Source organism: Sylvia atricapilla, chromosome 5 (assembly GCF_009819655.1).
Source record: "Sylvia atricapilla isolate bSylAtr1 chromosome 5, bSylAtr1.pri, whole genome shotgun sequence".
Classification (NCBI taxonomy): domain Eukaryota; kingdom Metazoa; phylum Chordata; class Aves; order Passeriformes; family Sylviidae; genus Sylvia; species Sylvia atricapilla.
Genome location: NC_089144.1, coordinates 31,247,606 through 31,270,768, shown reverse-complemented (window position 1 = coordinate 31,270,768; position 23,163 = coordinate 31,247,606). Strand labels below are relative to the sequence as shown.

The 23,163-nt window shown below is 35.5% G+C and overlaps 1 protein-coding gene across 1 annotated transcript in view; it reads right to left on the bottom strand.

The window, feature by feature from the left end:
• Window positions 1-23,163, bottom strand: part of SLC16A7 (solute carrier family 16 member 7) — a 72,758-nt gene that overhangs the window by 4,632 nt on the left and 44,963 nt on the right. The window contains exons 2-3 of the mRNA XM_066319084.1: window positions 21,755-21,998; window positions 1,036-1,179 (exon numbers count right to left, since the gene is read on the bottom strand). Coding sequence (XP_066175181.1) covers window positions 1,036-1,179; window positions 21,755-21,968 — 358 coding nt within the window. The 5' untranslated portion in view covers window positions 21,969-21,998. The remainder of the gene's footprint in view (window positions 1-1,035; window positions 1,180-21,754; window positions 21,999-23,163) is intronic.

Below are 23,163 nucleotides of genomic sequence, written 5' to 3'. Positions count from 1 at the left end.
TATTTTCCAGCACATTCAGCTCTCCTTTCCCAGGTCACTATTAAGGAGTTGTAAAGAACACACAAGAGAGCAGCTGAGTGTATAAACTGAACTCGAAGCTGAACCTCTCTCTGTATTAAGACATCTAAGCCATAAACTCTAATGTGTTTGATGGTACAGGAGAGAAACTTTCCTCCTTGACAGGCCCAGTCCCAGACTCTGACTTTACTCCTTCAGTAGGCACCAAGTTTAGGACGTCACAAAGAAGAGTTTTAGGAATTAATCAGCGAATAAGAAAGGACTCTTTTAGTCCCAACACAAAGGAAGATGAGCCTGGATAAACAAGTATTATCTCATTCATTTATTACCTGTCAATATTTCACCTCTTTTTCCTTATTCTGAGAAGGGAGATTAAAAAAATCCCACAACTTTTTATAAGGAGATCCTTTCATTTACTGGCATTACAATAACTTTAAGTCATTGCTTTAGGCAATATCTAGGCCTTTCACAGATGATTATAAATAATTTTATTTGGTGATTGACCCTGGGGATTTTAAACAGAGAATTATTGAACTGAAAGTTTCTATACTTTTCTGTTAGACTATATGTATGTACAAACCTACAGAAAGGTGGTACAAGCTTTCACAATTCTACTAGAATTTGGCTACCCTCTGCCACCCTGTTTGCCATGCAACATGATTAAAAACTAAAACAACGAATGTGACATTGCACACAAATGACTGTAGTAAGTGCTGTCATGAGCCAATCAATTTTTATACCATAATTATAGTGCAGGGTGGAAAAGTACATACACACAGCATTTATTGAATAAATTCATCAGTTGTTTCTGAATTGTCCTAAGAAATAATGTAACATCATACCAGGTAATGTAAAGGATTAAATAGTTCAGGTAGCTGAGGTTAACTGATCTTACTACCTTCTTGGATTGTATCTGTACACAGAGAATTCTTCATCAGTGAGGCTCACTTGTAGAACAACATAACAAATAGTTTGATATAACATAACATAGTATAACCTTTTAAATAGGGCTCTTACCTCCAACCACACCGATACATATATATAGCTCAAGGACACTATTGCAGAAAGAGGATGCAATCATTCCAAAAGAACACAGGATACCCCCTGCTATCATCACAGGCCGGCTACCATATTTATTCACCAAAATGCTGCTTATGGGACCTGTTGGTAGAAAGAAAATGCAATTTCAGGTAACAGGTAGCTCTATCTTTGTATTTACAACATATTGGAATGCTTTCCTCTTCCATTCTGGAAAATGTTAAACAGTTTCTACACCAATCTGTCTTATAAACACTCTGTGAGTTTGCAGACACAAGACTGGACGTGGATATACTGCCTTCATGACAATATAAATATTGACTACTTTTGGAGAGAGATAAAAAATTGAAGACATCAGACAAGCAAGAAGAACTGTTACAGTTCAAGAACAATCAATACCAAGATTGGTCAATGGAAGTTTTGAAAGTACTGGGACTAAAGAATTTTAAGTATAAGACAGGTGTCAAAACTCCACAGAGCAGGAGGAACCTCCAGGCAAGCAGACTAAAATTACTTAATATTGCTGTATGTCCTACACCCCCACTTAGAAAGACACATAGGCTTAAAAATATTGTCAAATCAGAACATAAATCTCTGGCCCCTGAGGCTTGCTTTCCCTTACCTCATCAAGAGGGGAGTGTTAATGGGTAGTAAGATGACTATAGGCTGTCTGAGAGAATCTAAAATGTGGTTTAGCATAAAAACCTATAAACATTAAAAATATTGCTACAGGTCCATTTTTCAGTTTCAACTGCAATTCGGTTTATGGTATAATTACATCCATACTAACCAAACATCTAGCATGCAATTTAGCATGACATACATTATATGTTTTTGAACAAGCATGGCTAGAATAGATGGTGTATTGCATATCAAAATTAAGAGGTTGTCAAAGCTCTTTAGGTAAACATGCATAGCATCTGATTGCACTATATCTGGCCCAAACCATTACAAATAGTCTTGCTTTTGCAAAAATGAAAGTTATCCAATACAAAAATTAAAAAAAAAAAAATAAAAGCAAAGAGCCCAAAAACCTCAACATCATAAAAAGCAGTGCCTTTCAAACTTAACATAGAGCAGGCACCTAGCACAAAGTGAAATGCCTTGATTTGCATCCGAGTTCACTGCAAGTTATTCACTATAGTAAAACTAGTAACAGTTTTACGTCACTGTTTTTACAAATATCCAAAGGAATAAATGCCAGAAACTTCATGCAGTGAAAAGCCAAATCAAATGAAATCCAGAAGTGTGCTTCCATAGGCAAAGTTATATTTTAGACTCCACTCTTTGAATTACCTTAAATTTATTAGAGTATTATTATTGACAGACTGCAAATGTTAATTACTATTTACATGTACACAACAGAAGTCTTAAGATTATGCCAAATGATTAATTTTTCCTTTACTTATGGAAATAAACTTCTACAATAGAGTTGCCCTGTGCCTGCCTGTCTTTTCTAATAGCTCATGAATACAGAGATCAACTTGAAATTAACTTGACTGGAAAGCAAAGATCTGAGTGATGTTCGTATCTTTGTTTGTGTATTCATTAAATAGCTTGAGTCCCAAGAAGTCTTAAGCATAACCGTATATCGAAGGCAAAGGACTTAAACATCCACAGCATGGCATGGACACCCAAAGAGACAACAAACCAGGGATTTATTAAAAGATTTTAGAACACTTATGAAGCCCTAAAACATTTAACTGACAGCTTCTGTGATGACATAACTAACATTTCTTTATTTCTGTTTGAGGTAACCACTAAGCAGAACCATGACAAGCAAGGCTTTCTCCTTTGAGACAATATGAAATAAGCAGTGAAACATGGAAGAACAGAGTTTTTTATTTATAGAGCTACGTTTGGAAAATCAGTGGTTGGGCTTACATCTGAGTCAGAAAGCAAGCCCTTTTGCAGTACGTAAACAATAGAAATAATTTCTCTGAGTAAAAAAAGAGAACCTTTTAACTGGAAATCTCTTTTTAACTCAAAGCAAAAAGTTTCATCCCAGTATCAAATAACAGCTGTAAGTTTGAAAATAAATAAATCTAAGGCAAGTAAAAAAAGTCTAATTGTTGTTATTGCTAAACACAGTAACAGTATTCACATAAGACATACCAAAGAATTATTTTTAGATTTCTTTAAAAAGTAATTTAACAGTTCTTCTTCCTGTGATGAGATGGAAATATTTACAGGATTGAAAATGAAAAATTTGTTTAGTATTTGTTAACAGACAATACCTTACCAGGAACAGGAAAAATGCATCTCTGCAGATCTTCACTGTGGCAGTTAAGCCGGGACTTTAAGCTACAGCTTTCCAGATCAAAGCATGTAATGTTAGCTTAACCTACAAGACCTAATAGCTGAGCCCAAATATGCATGCATTAATTTAGGTAGGTTGTCTGAGCCTGATTCTATTCTATACTTTAAAATTACATAAATCTGGAATGTATGATGACTTTAAAAATCATTTAAACATAATACTCTCTTTGAGATGCTTTCTTTAAGCTAATGATCTGTACTTACCACCATAGCTCCACTTAATTTGGGGTTTTCTTTACATATATTCCAGTATTTTGAATTAAAATTTGTGCATGTGGGAAATATTAATTGTTCTACAAGCCATAAAGTTAGTTTAAGCTCCGTAAATTATCTGGGAACTCTTCTAATGTGATAAGTAGGTTAAATATTTCAGTCTGACATCTATGCATACACTTGGTTATGAAGTCTCATAAAATAATGCATATTCATAGCTTAACATAGATGATTCTACATAAATTCCAGCTGTTTGCCTGCCATCATATGTTTTATAGCCTTGTACAAATTTCATGTCACATTTAACACCTTCTACAGTTATTTAAGCAATGCTCATGTGCCAGCATAGGTCTACATTCCTTGTGTATTCTTTCTTTTCAGATGAAGGAAGATTAAGATGTTTAAATACTATTACACGCAAGCCAAAACCTTGCTATACATCAATGTATGTTAATGCACTAAAGGACTTCTGGATCGATGAATCTACTTTCCCAAAGCCTGAAGTAACTTCCTAACAGAAGACCCACAAGAATATTTACTCTGGTTTCTCCCCTAACACCCACAAACCATCAGCCACAAAAGATTATATACTCCCTAAACCAAATTTAAGACCATTATCGTAATATGCTAACACTCTCACAGCTGCATTTTTGTTTTATATCCTTCTGTTTCAAGCAAAGGACCAGGCTGTGAGAAGGTATAGGACAGCAATTTTAACCAGTGTCACTAAAAAACAGTTTCAGGAAAGGCTCTGCTTTATAAGACAAGAAAAAAAATAACCACTTTTCATATTGTTTGTCATTGTGTCAAGGGAAAAGTGGCTAAAGTGATTTCAGCTGTGTGAGCAGAGATGGGATCATGCATTTTGGAGCTGTTTATGATGTTTCATACAAAGTCTCTAACACTGTGACACCTATGTTCTGTTCCAATGGCTGGAAAGAGCATTTACTTGCACTTGTGCACAGAGAAGTGGGTGCTGAGAGTACATGTAGATTAATTGTCATGAAGAAAATCTTCCCTGTGAGTCTGGTGAGGTGCTGGAAGAGGTTTCCCAGAGAAGCTGTGGCTGCCCCATCCCCCTGACTGTTCTAGGCCAGGTTGGATGTGGCTCTGAACAATCTGGTCTACTGGCAGGTGTCCTGTCCATGCAGGGGGGTTGGAACTATATTATACTAAACCATCAGTCATAGAATGGGCTGGGTTGGAAGGAATTTTAATGTTCATCTAGTTTCAAACTCTTTGAGGTCAGTTGCAAAAAGTCTCTCTCCATCCTTCTTGCAGGCTCCCTTCAGGTACTGGAAGGCCACATTTAGGTTACCCCACAGCTCTCTCTTTTCCAGGCTCAACAATCCCAGTTCTCTCAATCGTTCCTCACAGGAGAGATGCTCCATCCCTCTGATCATCTTGGTGGCCTCCCCTGGACTTGATAGAACAGGCAACAAGTCAAGGTCCTTCCTGTGCTGAGGGTCTCACAGGATGCAGCACTGTAGCTTGTAGAATATAGGGACAGAACAGAGCACAGCAGAGAGGAACACTCTCCCTGGCCCTGCTGCCCACGCTGCTCTGGATGCAGCTCAGGACAATTTTGGCTCTCTGTGCTGTGAATGCCCATGGCTGGGTCATGTCCAGCCTCTCCTCCACCAGCACCCCTGAGTCCTTCTCCACAGGGCTGCTCTCCATCTGCTCATCCCCAGCCTGTGTTGGTACCACGGTTTGTCCTGACCCAAGTGCAGCACCTTGCACTTGGTTCAACCTCATGAGGTTCCCATGGGCTCACTGCTCAAGCCTGTCCCAGTCCCTCTGAATTGCATCCTGTGCTTCAGATGTGTCAACTGCACCACTCAGCTCAGTGTCATCTGCAAATGTGCTGAGGGTGCACTTGATCCCTTCATCCCTGTCATTAATGAAGATATTAAGTATTATAATAAGGTCCCAGTGCAGACCCTTGAGAGATAGCACATATCACAGATGTCCATCCGGACCCTGAGCCATTGACCACTGCCCTCTGGATGTGGCTGTCCAACCAATTCCTTATCCAGCTAAGAGTTTACTCACCAAGTCCATCTCTCTCCAATTTAGAACAAGGATGTGGGGAATCAGGTCAAAGGATTTATAGAAATCCAGAGAGATGACATCTGTAACCCTTCCCTATCCACTGATAAAGTCATTCCATCACAGAAGGCAAACAGGTTGGTCAAGCAGGACTTGCCTTTTGTGCAGGCATGCTGGTTGTCCTAAATCACCTCCCTGTTCTCTATGTGCCTTAGCAAAGCTTCTAGGAGGAGCTGTTCCATTAGTCCTAATTTGATTTTTCACTGCTTTAATAAAGTGATAAATTTAGACATCACTCTCGAATTTTTTTTCACATAGTGCCAGTGCATTTATGCTTTTTATTTTGCTACCTCCATTAATTCTAGTATGGAAATAGAGATAAACTTTCCTGATAAAAAGGTAATTTTATGACATATATTGACAACGTCACTACAGTGTTCATCGTATCATCAACCCAAAGCAACGTGAAATGACTCAGTCTGAAAATACGATATTTATTTAAATGAAATGAATTGCTGAAAGAAGTTGAAAATAAATGCAATAATATTTAAAATTGCACTAATGCTACATTGTAGATTTTGCATCCTGTCAAGTGGTTTAAACACATTTTCAGCCATCTGCTCTGCAGAGTTAATGCAGCTGTCCTTCCAGTCAAGGTTTATCTTTTATTTCTGTTTCTTACAATTCTAGAAAAGCCCAAGGAGCTCCAAGAATTAATATTAGTATAAACCATTTGCTAAGATCAGTCCAACTTTTTCTCTTTCCCTTTTTTTCTTTTTTTTTTTTTTTCTTACAAAATACGAAGTCCACTAACAAAAGCACATTCAGTCACAAAGGCTTTAAGCAAGTACTTAATACTGCTAATGGAATCCTGTCTCTGGTATTCAGAGGCAAAGCAACTCAAAATGCTTAAAAACTGTTCAATAACTTGGAAAATATCTTCAAAATATGCTTTTTTCCAAGCAGGACTCAGTCAAAATATTATGCATTTTGTGACAGTTGTATCTCTCATTCAAAAACCTTTGGCTAAATTATTTTAGTACTACTGGACAGGCTTTAGACAGAAAAGGAACTAAAAATACTAAAAAGTCATGCGACTATTTTTGTATTATTTTTTATATTTGTATTCTTTATCATGTTTCTGGGAATGCTAACCTGCATTTCTGACATATCCTATGTGTTTGTGTAACAGCAATGAAGTAAATTAGTTCAAGAATCATTATAAAGTTTTCTGTGTAGTTCCTCTGTGGAAGCATTTATTTTCCATTTCATATAACATTTACAACTGGCACTGATTCCATAAGCCTAGATAGCGCAGTAACCTTGACAGAAAGCAATGAGAAAAAAATGCTCGTGCAGTAAATACCACTAAAGAGAAATGTGTAACATCGAGTTAGGGTTGTTAGACTATGAGTTAGGAGAGCTCAGCAGCTAAAAGCTCAGGCTGCCAGGGAAGACACAGTCAGTTGCTCAAACATCCATCACACTTTGCTCTCCACTTTCCCTGCTCTTAACCACATTTCCTCAGTGTCATTACTCTGAATGCTCACATTCTCACTTGTGTCCTGAAAGAGCCTTGTATTCTATCAAGTTTTTATCTTTTGATCTCTAATGAACATTAATTTCACCTTCATCTATTCTTTAAGAGGTTTATAAGGAGTGCAGTAATTGTGTGCGTGGTAACACACAGGAGCCTGACTGATGGAAGAGTGCTCAACTCTGGCTGCTTCCTCTTCTTCCTCCCAAAAAAGGTTACACCTGCAAGTTTTGAAGTGAAATGCTCAAGTCAGAAACACGTATGTCTGACTGCAAATAAAAGCTGCCTTTTCCTGAAATGTTCAGGAGGAACAAAATAAGTGATCAGTGGTGCTGGTACTTGGTCTAAATGTATTGCTTTTATGGAGGAATCACATATCCTTGATCTGCTTTGGTATTTCATGTTTTTCTACAGAGATACATCAGCGACATGAATCAAGGGCTTTACATATTTTGATTAAAACTCTTGTTTGGCTTGCAGGTTTTTTTCTTGTTTGTTAGGGTGCAAATGTGTATGTAGTTATGGACCATGTAATTTAGAAAATGTCTTCAAGTTAGCAAATTGCTCTATATCTATGAATTTTGAAAAGTTGGAAAAATGCCCAGTTTTTAATCAAGGAGTAGCCATGCTGATTATTATTTACATGGATACGTATCAATGCTTTATATTAATTATGTTTTGCATGCTCTGCTGCAGAATTTTTTTCATTAAAGGCAAAATCACTTGATCACAATACAGAAGGTTTTAGGATAACTTCATCATATTTAATAGGAAATTACTGTAATTCTGTGAGCTACTGAACACTCAGAAGATTTCAGAAACATATATGGTCACTGACTAAAAAATCTCTGGCCCAAAATTAACTGCCCAAATTTCACATTGACACCTTTATTATGAAAAGAAATAAGATGCAGAAAAATATTTCGGCATTTTTTTAGAACTTTCCTTTTATTCAGTTTCCTGTTACCTACAGTATCACTGAGTAGAGCAAGTCCACGCATGGATGCTTTCAAAAACTAGTCTTTCAACTTAGAAAAAGGTAAGAAACACCAAAGAAGGGAGGGAACAAGCTAACAATGAGATGGTAATACAAGCACCTATAAGAGTTGTATTTAAACAGAGACCCTGTAACCAAGCACATATTTTTCCAACAATGGTCTGCTTGCCTCTGTAAAGGGAAATAGCATCAGTGCATGATATGCACATTGCAAACAATCTTCTCAGAAAAATGGTCACGTCTTCACAGAAAACCAAAGCTACCAGCTTGTACCTTGAGCATGTAGTGTATCAACATTAGAAACATTAAAAAATTTAGAAGATTAGAAAATTCAGTGGCAAATAATGAGGTGCTGGGAAAAATTAATGAAATTTTCCTGCAGAAGAAAAGACAATGAATTTTAAAGGTAAGTATTTAACAGCAAGTAAGTCCTCAGCACGTCACAGGCTTGCATGAATCAAAATTTAAAACAGCTTTTCTGACTCAAAAAATATGCTGGAGATTTCACTTAAATAATATTACTGTCAAATGCACAGTGAGCCTGTGCCATTAAAAGCTACTTGTCCTTCAAATGAAAAACCAAACAAGGACTTATCCACTATCTCCCCTTGGAAATACAGTAAAGATAATAATATTAATATATAAATATTAGTAAATGTAATTATCTACACCAGTATACACTATACAAGATAATGATAAATTAAATTTCCATTTCTTCCAGGGATTCATTTGGAATTTCATGAGGCATAACTCAAATGTTCTCATGAAAATGGGTAGTGGCTTTTTTTTTAAGAGGTATCATCTTGGGACTGTTATCCTGCTGTCTCTGTAGATGGCTGAAATGAATGGCTAAGTTCAATTTGGTAATATCTGTGTTTGAGCACATGAACTGAAAGTATCCCATTTCTGAATATTTAAAATAAATCCCAATAGGTCTACTTTGAGGCAACAAAGGGAAATTAGTACTAATCATAAACTCGAAGTTTATTTCTAGCTAACCAGTATTTTTAGCTAATAGTTTTTTTGTCTCAAAAATAATCTTATTAAAAAACTGCTATGTCCAGACAAGGAAACTACATACTCACACAAACACAAACCAAAAAAATCCCAATGCTTTCCCTCATCTGATTGATGTACTCAGTGATAAAAATGGCTTGCTTTTTCCAGGGATAATAGAAAGTACTTATCCCATTTATAAGTATTTTTTCACCTGAAACCTTCTGAACTCACTCTTTCACCTTCAAAGAATTCAAGTTTCTAATTGAAGACTCAGTGTCTAGTATTCTGTGCCTTTTCAAATCAAGTTACAATTTTTAGCTATCAAACTTGTCTTTATAGCTTGCTAACTGTGAACCAGATTTCCAAACAAGTTCTTTATATTCTGCTGTTAAAAAGGGTGCATGATTTTCTGCGGATCATAAAACTGAAGAAAAAAAGACAGAGGTTACACTATCCCACTATCATTGTATCATTGTAATTATAGCAACTTGAAAATAAGAGATATGTAGTTAATATAACTGTTAGGAACTAAAAAAGAGTGGGGGGAAAAAACCCCAAAAAACCTCAACAAAATAACCAAACTTAAGAGTTCATGCAAATGTTTATTTTAATTCTTCATAGACATTTTTCCTAAACCATGTTATTGGATACTTACAAAGGTTTTCTTTTATTTCTTTCTTCCTTCCTGTTTGAGGAAGGGCTGGCTTGTCTAAAAATCTGTGTGTATGCACATGTGAACACAATATTTGTAAATGTTCATTACTCACAACCTTCTATTTATTATTCCCTATTATCATTCATTATTTTTATACCTCTACTTAAAAATCCCTGGAAGCAGAATATGTTGTCTATTCTACCTAGCAGAATTTTAGAGAGCAAAAACCATAACAAATACAATAGCTCAGGCTACTGAGTAGTTCTTAGGAATGTTGGATGTATTCTTTCCAACTCAAACCAATACACTTTTCAGATAATGCATTCATACTGAAAATTCAGCCAAGTTCAGTTAAGATTAATATTGTGTTGGACATTTCTGTCTTCTACAAATTGCCCATCATATTAAAGTTCATACAATATCCCATTCCCATTCCGCACTTCATCCTACAGTTTGTTTTCCATCCTGAATAATATTATAACTCAACTTGGAAATGATTCTTTATATACTGTTACAGCCAATAATATGCAATTTCAGAGAAAGGACAAGACACTTCTTCTCAGTTGCTCCTTTATCATATTCCTTTCTGCTCTCAGTTTTGCACTATATAATTAAACTTCAAATTGAAAATACTAAATCTATTACCTATGACTGTTTCTGTGGATCACTTACTCTGAATTATAGATCATGAGTGGATCATTAAATCTCATTTACATACTTAAAATAAATGTGATGAGAAGTATAAATCTGGATGTATGTATTTATAACTTGTCAGTGTCCAGAGAAGTTATCATATTTAGGTCATTGTCAATAATGTTGTAAGATTATTTCCAAATGCATTTAACCCATTAGTATCATCAGGCTTGAACTCTATTTTAGGGTAAAAAACCCCTTAATCAAAATTTTATCATTTTAATTACGTTTTTAAACTAATATCCAGTAAAATGCATATGGCATCTTTCAGTGCTAACATTCAGAAGCCTAAGTGTGTCAATTTCTCAAACTCCTTTACAAACCAAAAATTAGAAAATTTCTAAGTAATTTGATACTATAATAAAATATTATATTTATTAATATAATAAACATTTGAGAATATGTAGTGCCCAAAGTGCTGAGGGAATGGGAACAGGTAAAAGGGAAGAGTAAGGGGAAGAGAAAGGACAAAAGAAACAGAAAGGGGGAAGAGAATTTTTCTGTTTTTTAAAGATATATAAAATGGGAACTAAGCATTCTCATTATTTTTTGGCACCTATTAGGGTGTAAGTGCAGACAGTGGTAGTGTATTAATGGGATCATACTAGACACAGAATTAACATTTTTTTCTACTATTTTTTCCACATTCAGTTGCCAATTAAAACTAAGACTCTTTGTGGAACTAATTTGCTTTGGCTTTTCCCCTGTTTTCAGACCAGTGGAAAAATAACATTATAATGAGAAAAATCTGTTAAATTATAGAATGATATGTAAAGTAAAAAATAACCAACAAACCCCCCCCCCCAAAAAAAAAAAAAAAAAACACCACTGGCTATTCATCTTCCTGGTCAAAAAGACTAAAAGCAATATAAACTGTTAAATGCCCAGGAACATGAAAAAAAAATCAAAATTAGAATAATGAACAGTCAAAAGTTATCAAAATAACGCTTGATCAAAAACAGTAACAAGATTTATGTGATATTTTTCATTTTTTAAATACATTTTCATTGCAACTGTGCTCAAATTAGTAGCCTTTATTACACCCTAAAAGAAGTGGAAACTTTGAGGACAACTCAGTCAACATGTAAAAATTTTGAAAGTATCCCAACCCAACCATTCTATGAACCTATGATTTCCAATTTGCTTAAATTTAAGACAACCCATATTTAACTACTTTCTAAAAATAATATTCAGTAAAATATTTACTGAATAATCAATAATTTAAGAGTGGTTTATAATATCTTCTTTCCTCATTCTATTTGCCTTGCATCTCTAGCCTTTTACAGCCAAATAGATGTCTCAGAATAACGTCATCCAATGGATGAAAAAATGTATCTGATTTATCCTTTCATCCAAAGGAGAAATCAGATACATTTTTTAGAATAGTTATCTACGAACAGATGTCAGTTTACCTTTGCCATATCCACCTTACATATGTTTTCTCATCAGAGCTGAATTTAGCATTTTAGATTTCCATCTACTTCAGAAAAAGCTTTACTTGACGCATTTCAAATTTTTAAATTGTTTTCTGTGTAGAGTCACATACCATTTATTTTGTGGACTCAATAAAAATTAGCATAAATTATGACCAGGTTAGCAGTGAAAGAGTAATAAAAAATTCGTAGAAAAAGCCTGGGACTTGGACAGTGATAAAGAAATATATTATAAGGGAATTGGACAAAGACCGTTATGGCATTTGCATTTTGGCTGGACTAGAGAGGAAACAACATTCCTAATGTTCTCTACACAGTCCTTTCCCTTGCAGCAGCGGAGGATGCACCTCCATAGACAAGATTTTCTGAACGTGTGTGGATGGGAAAGTCTAGATCAGGTCTGCTTACATGAAAAAGGAGTACTTGAGCACTGCCTCAAAAAGCAACATGAAGGGGTTTGGTGACCTAGTCCCACCTTCTTGCACTTGAAGATAGTATTTGTGTGGCTTTTGAACAAGGAAGGTTTTTTTTTACTGCTGTGAAGAAATAAAACCACCTGCCACTAGCAGAAACCTTATTCTCCATCTAGTAGTGTGAAGCAGCTCCCTTCTAATGACTGTGATTCATCATAAATTCAAAATAAATTAGTGCCCATTAAAATACAGGCTTTTCATTATTTGTATTACAGATACTGCCTAAGCATCATGCATTTCTGGAGCCACTTTTCAACTAAAGAATTATGTTGACAGTCTTCAGCAAGAACGTATTAAAATAATCCAATGAAATACACCTTCTTCTGCAAAGATTTACCATGTGTGCTTGTGAGGAGAATATTACTGAGGTTTACTCAGGAAAGAAATATTTTCTTCTTATGGGAGGAACTATGTTTCTTTAGCAAGTTTTAATAAATCTTACTGGAAAGCAATTGGTCAGAACTTTGACTGATCTAGGCAAGATCTATATCTGAACACCTTGTCAGGTAATTTTTTATAACATCAGGTGAAATAATCTGGAAGAAATTCCATAATACAAATTTGTTCTTGTCTTAACCCCATTTGCCACTTCAGCTCTGGTTCTCTGAGCATAGGGTCAAGTGCTTTGCACTCAGCTTACTGTTTACATTTGAGTAAGTAAATATGAAGAGCTTCTAAATCACAATGGCAAATGTAACCTTGCACATTCTTTCCACAGTATAAACTATGGTACTGTGTAGAAGGCAAGAGAACCACTCCCACATATATTATGTGGTATGCTAGTTGAGTTTTCAGGAAAAATACAGAAAATTAAAACAAGCATTGCATGAACTACCGTTATGCTTTAATATCAATTTTATTCCCAAGCTGAAGTAAAAATTTCAAACCTCAGAATTTTCAGTTAAATTAAAACTCTTCAAAAAACTCACTCTGAAATATCTCTAATGTGTTCTGCCATAAAAATAAACAAATTTAAAATATAACTGAGTGGCATTACCGTGAGCTAATTCTTCCTCTTAGATCAAAATAATTACAAACTTTTTTTTCAAGGTTATTAGGTATCATATTGCATTTCATTAGCAAACAGTCTTATGAAACTTGCAACTCTACAGTTTCTTACTTTAATACAAGCCAAATGTGATATTACATGCAGACACCTAACATCCACTGAACCTCTCTCTGAGATGAACTGCCACATCTCTCCACCTCATTCTGTGAGGTGTAGTCCTCCGAGTGCTTGTTCACATAAGGGGGCATGAGCCCCTTAGAATCATCTCCAATGTTGACTACATTCTCCTCCCATGTGAGAATCATACAATTTCAGGTCATTACCTGGAAGTGGTTTGTTACAGAATCTGTTGCTTCAATAAACAATCCTTACAGTCACAGTGCCTGATTCTTGACTTCTCAGAGAACTTTGCATCACTGGAACACTATGGAATCCAATTAATTAAAATTGAAGTTGGGAGAATCATAGTTAAGGTCAAATTGTACTGTGTCCTTAAACTTTTGTTCTCCATTTACGAAGCAGAGATAAGCTTACTAACAAATAAGTCAGAAGTTTTATCCACTGATTACTTCAATAAAGTGAATACCACTAGCTTTGCTTAAATCCTGTAAATCTTCAAAGCTAGTATTCTATATTTTATTTATATTTTATTTTGGGAAAAAGATATTAATCATTTATGGATTGTGTCTTTTAAAGGTGACTATAAATAAAAATGAGATTTTAATGAATGCCTCTGGAATCACTTAAGTCATTGAAGGTACACTGTCAAGGAATCTTGATGTTGCAAACTCACCTAAGGATGAACATATTTGCATAAACATATAAACATGTTTATATGTTGACTTTATGTATGTGAAAAAAAAATAATTTAACTTTGAACTTTATGAGATCATTAACGTATTTAAAATGAAGCATTTCTTGCAAGATAAGCACCAATGCCCATACTTGGAATGGAGTTCCAGGCAGTTATTTCAGATGTCTCTGATAAGAGAGTAACATCATCACTGAAGGTGTTCCTTCTCTACAGCTTTAAACCCTTATGTTCCTTAATTAAATGTTTCATGGCTAACCCTTCTGGAGTCTTGGTTTCTTATGGATTGTATACTTCCTCTAAAGACAGTCTTTAAGTTAAATATTCAGAAGCAAAACCTCCTGCACATTGTTTATTTACTTGCTGCTCTAAAAAATACAACTTTTCTGATGAGGCAGGTAATAGCAGACTGACTCATACACTTTTTTTATGTGCACTTAAAGCTTAGCAATGTCACAACATGGAGAGATTATTTCTGCAAGTTGGATACATGCCAATAATTCAAATAATTAGACCGGCACTGTTCTCGAAGTTTTTCTGAGTGTAATTTTGCTTCCAAGGACATAGGATTATTCCATAAGATTACACCTTCTAGGGAAGGCCAAACAGGACATCTGTTTCTTTCTCTTGTGCCACTCCAATCTTGAAAGTTCGTGCAGAGTTCTTGGGATACCCTGGAAATCTGGAAGCAATATATGTGGGACAGAGAAGCTCATCCTTGTAGAAGAACTAAAAATTTCAGTCAAGTAAGTTCTGTTCCAGGATGAACAGAGGATTCCTCCATAGGAGAGCAGTGTGAGTAAGGTTCGTATCAGGACAAAATTGGTGCTGCCAGCTGATACTGATAAGAGAAGTGTTTGGGGATTTTGTTACAAAGAGACTGAACTGTATTTAACTTTTAAATCATTCACAGAACATAAGAAAATATAACAGATCCATAGATTTCTATCAGCTTATAATCATTTACAGAATAATGTAAATCTGGCCAATTATCAAAAAAAAAATCAAAATCAATTTAAAGAATGCATAATGTAATCCTAAAATACATTCTAAACCATCACATTTTTTTTATTCCTGTTGTTCCTCTGGCATCACCATAAACCTGTCACTAAGTCCCTGGCACGCTCACCTCTGTTAGCGACTGCAGAACTATATATCTTTATGAATCACAGTACATCTCAGCAGTTGCCATTTGATACTGGCTTAGAATACCTTCTAAACATATCAGTACAACTCTGTTTTCCTGGAATATACTTTCCAAAATAAACAAGGGAATAGTTCTTAGACATTCCAAAACAATGGACCAGTAAAATTCTACAATAAGTTCTTTGTAAAGTGCTGGGTTTATTATTTCATTTGAAGTGCTGGGTGACTACAATGGTATACACAGACTTTTCCTTCTCCACAGTTCTTCCCTGGTATCTGCATAAATGTCTCATGATTCCCAGTTGTGCAATACCATTGTTTCATTACCTTTGAATTACCCTACACACGTCACGAACACAACCATTGTATGATCCAGTGAAAAACTATATGGGAACTAATCCAACATTTGCAGTACTCACTAAACAAGCATTCTTTCGTCAAAGTTTTACAAGCTCATGAACATATCAAAGACCTCAGTTTGTCCCTTGATACCTTTCTTAAACAAACCCGAAGTTTTAGCTCCTTAGAAAATGATGCAGGTTATTTATTATTGTTAGACTTTGACCTATTAATTGAAACTAAGTGGAAATCAAAGAAGCATCATTTTTGCAGATCAAAAAGCTGTCAATATTGATTTACTTATTAAAATCCCTGTCTGTAAAACCAAATTAAGATCAAGACAAATACAAAGTCTTACAAAGGGCAAGAGCTATTAATTAATATTCATTATGTAATCCACATTGCTTACTTGTATGTAAAGGAGACCTGTTTTAGTAAAAGGCTCAAGTTAATTAAATTTAAGTTACCACAAATATTTCTATAGAATCATGGAATTGTTAAGATTGGAAAAGACCTCTAAGATCACCAAGTACAATCATTAACCCAACACTGCCATGTTCACCTCTAAAGCACAGGAGATCATAAGTATCAAACCATGACCAATACCCTATGGCTAGGGTTCACAGAAACACAGTGAGAACTCTGTATCATGTAATGTCTTTCTAACAATTACTCAAAATTAACACAAGCACACAATAAAAGACAAAAAACTCCTTATTTGTCTCAGTGCAAACATGTCCTTAGCTTTGAGACTGGCTTCCTGAGTTTATTCAGATCCCAGTAAAACCTTTTTTTCATTGAAAACTTCACAAAATTGAATCCCCAAAAGACACTGAATATTTAGCAATTAGACCTTATCTGTTCAGAAAAATGTAAACAAGTTGCAGAGTAAAAAAGCAGCTTGTTCCTGTACAAAGGGTGACAAACTCATTTGAAAAGAAAATATATAAAACCATCTACAAAATATATGGTTCTTTTTTTAAATCTTTCTTCCCTTGACCATTTTAGAGTGTTTTCTAAACATCTAGGAAGATATCTGTTTAAAACATCCCTGTTTAAAATGCCCATTGCTACTGCAGAACACTAGCCTAAAAGGTCGAGTTTTACTAAAACTCAAAGCCTTTCAAGACGTACAAGACTTGGCTGTCTTACCCTTCACAAGCTTTAGCATTCAGGTTTTGTTTTTTAAGAACTGAACTAATGTTTTGTTAGTCTTATCTCCATTTGCTAGTAAGAGTCAAAACGCTCTGTTTTTGTGAAACCTCATTACAACTCCTTTTTCCTTTATCTGTGAGTCTCAAATTAACTTGACATAGATGTTTTACATATATCTTAGGCTAAATGTGAAGTATTCCCTTATGCCCATGAGGCACTCAGCAAGTTTTGCTTTCAAGGGCACTCTAAATGAGGTTATTAAAATTCAATACTTTGCATATTCTGATGGGGAAAAACACTTGCCCCTGACAACAAAAAAGATAGGTCATTTCAAAAAAGCTTCTCAATCTCCATATGGATGGCCACTGAATTCCTTGTGCCAGTATTTGTAAAACAAAAATTAGAAAATGTTATTGGGGAGGAAGAAAAGTGTAGGAACCCAGGTCCTGCCCAGAAGTAAAACTCCATAACCATCTGTTGTTTGTATTACATGGATTTCACAACTGTCATCTCCACTGTGCACGCCATTTCATCTTCACAGCAATATCACCAAAACACCCACTGAGATAAAATCACAAATATTTTGAACATACCATATGATATGTTATTTTCCAAATTAATATTAGACAAAGTCAAAATGAGGACTTGTGTCCATAGGTTACTTTTATGCTGTCACATGAAAAATCCTTCAAAGGTTTGCTACTGCTTGGAAGCATTTAACTTAAGACTTGGATAACCTAAGCAATACTGAAGAGAAAGGAAGATAGTAAATGCTACATTTTTTAAGTATGTGTGTTTTGAAAAATTAAAATGGCCACTTCGTACATTTATATAGCACCTTTCTACAAAAGCAGTCTAAACATGCATTTCAAACTATTTACTCAGAAGTATTATCCAGAATTTAAATGAACCTTTCATGTTTTCTGAACTTTGAACCAGCAAGACTGTCTCACATTTCACAGCAGGGTATGGCTTGAAGAATTTATCAGGTCTCAAGCTAATCTTCATAACCAAGTGTTATACCCCAAAAGTTCTTTTTGAGAAAAAACAAACAAACAAATAAATAAAAGATACAAAATCTGCAAATTGAAAGCATCCTAGGAAACATGACAGAAAAAGAGTTAAGGACCAGCAAGTGAACAAACTGCTTTTTCCCTAAGGAAATCTAAAACTCAAGGTCAGCTCTGTCTGAAATCACCAGACCTGTCACATGGCTTTTATAGCTGCCACTATGGCTCCTATCAAACCCACACTGAAAGCAATGAAAACATTTTTACTGAAAACAGATCGAGCTCTGATAAGAAGCTCCTTAATCACCTTTGGCTGATAACACTGCACAAAGTGAGAGGTAAAGTTTTGAAAAAGAGAAGAATGAACTAAGAGAACTTGAGGTCAAATGTATTTGACCTTTTTCTTTAATTCCTTAATTTCTTTGTGTGTTGGAGCAGAAATATGACACAGTAAGTATATGGATATGTATGTATTTTATATGTGTAAATATACATACATGCACACACATTTTATACATGTATCTGTTCATACACATATAGGAACACAGATTGTGCTGTCAGGATAACTCAACTAATTCCATTTTATCCCAGCTTCTGTCCTCCAGTAACAAAAGTCTGGTGGTCCCAATCTCAGTCCCTTGAGTGTAGGAGTCCATCACAAACGCATCACCCTTAATTTAATGCAATTGACAGTCTCTGCTCAAGAGAGGCAGAAGAAGGAGTTACCATGGAGACTGAACGACTGCTCTTCTCCAGAGGATGCTTTTATCAAGAATGGCCTGAATAGTAGAGGCTGTGCAATACTTGTAACCTTAATCACATAACTGGATCTTGCTTTTTGGAATGCCTTTTTAGTAAAATCTAGCAAACATCAAAGGGTTGGGGGGTGGGGGAAGAAGGAGGAGAGAGCTTAAGAAAACAAACTCCCTAAAACACAACAGAAAACAGTATGAAACTGAATATTGTGCCAGACTGAGCGAGAGAAGGAATTTCATATTGATTTGATTTATCAGATTTGTCACCTCTGCCTGGTGCTTTCCTAACAGGGTGAATGCTGTGCTTGACCTATTTGCTGGAATTAACCAGGACTGCAGGAGACCATATGGATTGCCAGATGGTCTGCTATAATTTAATGCCATTTATTCTAAGTATGAAGTAAGTGATAAATATAATTAACATTCTTTTAGCTCCTTACTGGAGCTTTTTTCTGAGGCATTGAAAGGTAAGTTAATACCTTGTTGCTGAAACACAGATGCCAGCTAATTATTGCAAGAGGCTGCAGCCTCCAAAGCAAAAAGTGTCTGCACAGACTCTAACTTATTCACTGACCCCGCTGTGATGATTAATAGGTTGAATGCTAAGCAGTAATGAGGATGACAGATCTTAGATGTTTTCAGGTTACCTTCATTAGTAGCATGATGAACAGTGTTCATTGCAGGTGTACATATCACACTTCAGAGTAAACAGTGTACCTTGTACTTGTGGCCTGAACATATATTTCACATTTCAGCACATCAAATGCGAAGGAAGAATCAAACCACCTTCAGACAGCCAAAACAATTAAGTGATTTCCTTCAGAAATGTTTTTCTGGATTGCTATTTCATATTCTGCCAGTGATTGTCTAAATGGCCTCGTTTTTAGGAAGTGGTCCTAGAGAAGCTCTGGCTTCAAAGAGTGTTTATATCAGGCAGGGTTGTCATTCTCAGCATTTTAAAACCACAAGTCTGTAACAACATATCCAAACAACTCTGCTTACTGTTCCTGTGCTGATAATCTTCGTAGTAAATGGGCTAAGTGTTAACAGAATGAATAACAAACAATTTTGTAATTTTTTATGTCAATACACAAGCGGAGTTAGTAACTAGCAATCAGAACAGTCAAAGAAACATTAGAGAAAAGGCAGAAATATTGGATCTTTTATAATTGTGGAGAAATTTTGCACATTGAACCTCACAGATAAAAATGACTGCAGTTAAATGTCCCGAGATTCGCATGTGCACTGTTTTATTAACTTTGACTATTATCATGATGCCACAACTATGGCACAAATTAAATGCTACACAGAGAACACAACACAGCAACAACCACACTACAGAGCAAACCTGCTTTACATTGTTAAAGGAACTCAGGGTCAGCAAGTCACAGCATACTGAAAACAGAAAAAAATCCAGCTTTTAAACATCTGTGCTGTTCCCATGCACCAGATGGGCTCTGCACTTGTTCAGAGGCCTCCACGTTTACACAGGTACACTCCACAGTGCAAGTGCTGATGCATCCTTAAGAAAATGCTACACTAGGAGGGACTTGCACTCTTGATTGCTTCAAGTTACTTCTTCACCTGGCGAATTCAGGTGAATTCACTTGACTATTGTCACTGGTCATATAAAATCCTTTATATTTCCACCAGCACATGAGTAACTTATGATTTTCTATTAGTATATGAATAAAAATAGTATCAAAATATCTGAATAGCATGCTTTTGTTGATATTGATACCATTTGTCTAGATGTCTTCATAAGGTCTCTGTGATTGACAGAATTTTAAAGATCCATTTTACCATCCCATCAACTGAAAAGTATTTACCTGAGGTGCTAAAGCTAATGTTATGATGGTTCCAGCTTCATTATTGTAGTCAGAGGGGAAAAAGAGGTACTTGGAGAGAGCAATCCAGGTAACCTGATCCTCCTTGTAAGCATGCCCCTTTACTTCCCTGACTGCTAAGTAAGGTAGGGCCATTCATGTGTCAGAGCTTAGGGAGACTGAAATAAGAGACAAAAAAATCTACCATGCTGAAAATTAGACTTCATTCATCCGTCAATCAATCATTTGTTGGATCTGACAACACCGTACTTTACTATTACCCAGATACCACTTTTGAAAAATACCAGAGTGATACTCTTGAGTGATTAAAGAGTTTCAATATCAGTATGCTAGAGGCACAATGTTTTCAGTCTGTATGTCTATACATTCACACATGTGTACATATATATAAACACATGTTTATAAATGTATGCATTTAATTGCTCCATCAGTGCAAATAGTCAGATGCTCCAGGTGGTTACCTCTTAACATTAAAAGAAAGGGAAATACCAGATCTGATGCCTGAAGTAACATAATTCACATCTCTGAACTAAGTATTTTGCCTAATTGGCAGCTAGCCCTCACCAATACTTAAAAGAGAAAAATCCTGAAAAAATGAAGAAACCACGCAGAATTTAACATGATAGTCTTTGGGGTTGATAGACACAAAGCCTTTCAAAGCAGATTTGACACTTAGTTCTTAAACATAGCTTTATACTTTAAAATCCTTTTACATCTGTCTTATTCTTTACTTGCTTGCTTACAAGAAAAAAGGTATCAGAGAATTTATATTCACTGTTCAGTCCTAAGAAATAGATTGTCTGCATCTTAGTTGTCATACAGATAGCATGTTTGAAACATCACTCTTGGTCTAAATGGAAAATAGGATTTTAGGACAAATAAGGACCAGATATAAGCCTCCTGTCTACAGAGGAATACCTGTGTCTCACGAATGAACCTTCGCTGCCATAATAATTTTCTAGAGTTAAGCTTCACCATTGGATTTACTGAGAGATCTCACCAAGGCAGTGAAAACTGACCAAATTTATGCCAGAAGAAATTCCTTGGGCATTGATTTGTTGGGAAATTGTAATCTCAAAAATTGTGATTTTAGAGAAAGATTGCAAAATCTTTTTTTATCTAAATTACCTAAATTTTAGGTAATTTAGAGGAACAAAGAACAAAGAAAAGGTCCAAAAGAGGAAAAAATTATAAGGAACATATGAAAAAAAACCCAACCAAGCAATGTTATTTACTAATTTTACCAATGTCTTACCTCCTGCATACATGACAGCCAACATTATAGATGATATCCAAGCTATCTCACTATATGATGTGTGGAAGATTTCTTGTATTTCTTTGAAGAACACTGTGATGGCTTTGGGGAAGGCATAGGAAAATCCAATGGAGATAAAAGCCCCAAAGACCACAACCCACCCCCAGCCTCCATCAGGAGGTGGGTAATCTGGAGCTCCTGTTGCAGGTGGCATTTTTTGGTCTTTGTCTCTTCTCCAACTAGACTGAAAAACAAGAAAAGAAATACTGTGTCATTTTTTTTTTCCTTTTTTCCATATCAAACTAAATTATTCAACAGTCCTCTGCAGGGATCATAAAAATCCCTCAGAGGAAAGATCAATTTCCAACTTTAATGGGACCACAGAACAAGAGTACCTGCTTTCAGAAGCAAAGCTGTTTTGCAAAAACACTTGTGGCAAGAATATTTCCAATAGCCTAGTCAATATGAGGCAACTGCTAAAAATCACTGATTTCAGTCACTGAAGTTGTATTTGCAATTAATCACTTATTGCAAAGTGACTAGTTTGTGTGGGTTAATTTATGTAGCTCTACCATCTACAGTGTGGAGCAGAAACAATGGAAAAAAGTTACACCTAAATTATAACTAAATGCTATAAATCAGTGTTAGTGACATTTATTGGTACCACAGCAAAATCATCATCAACAACAGAGAGGAACAAATTGTGAACATCTGGAAAGCAGAGATCTAAGCAGAGATTTAAGATTCCCTGTGTATACATAAAATAAATACACAATATTAAAAGTCCATATTTTACTTTTAAGATCTTCGTATTTTGATGTTGATATTACTTGCAGGAAGAAGGTAGAGCTTGATGGTACTTATATTGCTGTTTCCTCATATTAGAAGACATCAGGAAGATTTCCACAGGTCTTCTATAATTTAGAATTGACAAGAGCTGCCACCACAATGATACCTTCCAGAGGTTCTAAGAGGTGTAGCCAACACATCTGGGCAGCTCAAATCCAGATAAAATTTCTAAGGCCAGAAATAAAATTGATATTTCTAATATCATCCTCATATCTAACACCTTACTTTTTTACATTCTGCATTACCTTTTCAGAAAATATGTAGCAGTGAAAATCCATTTTTTATTTCTGAGATTTTTTTCCACTAACAAATCCCATTGTTATTAAACACTAAACTGGAGTCCACTGTGTTTTTTCTGTGTAATCCAGCCTACACAGATAGTATGAACTGCAAATTCTTCCTTCCTCCCTGTTTCTTTCTTGGGCATTTAAGCAACTTATTACCCTTGATTGGTCTCCTGCCATACTAGTATTGAAAACTGTGGATGATAACAGTGAGTAGGTTGCTGTTATGCAATCTGTTATTACCAGCAAGTCTCTACATGATTTCTTCTGTGCCAC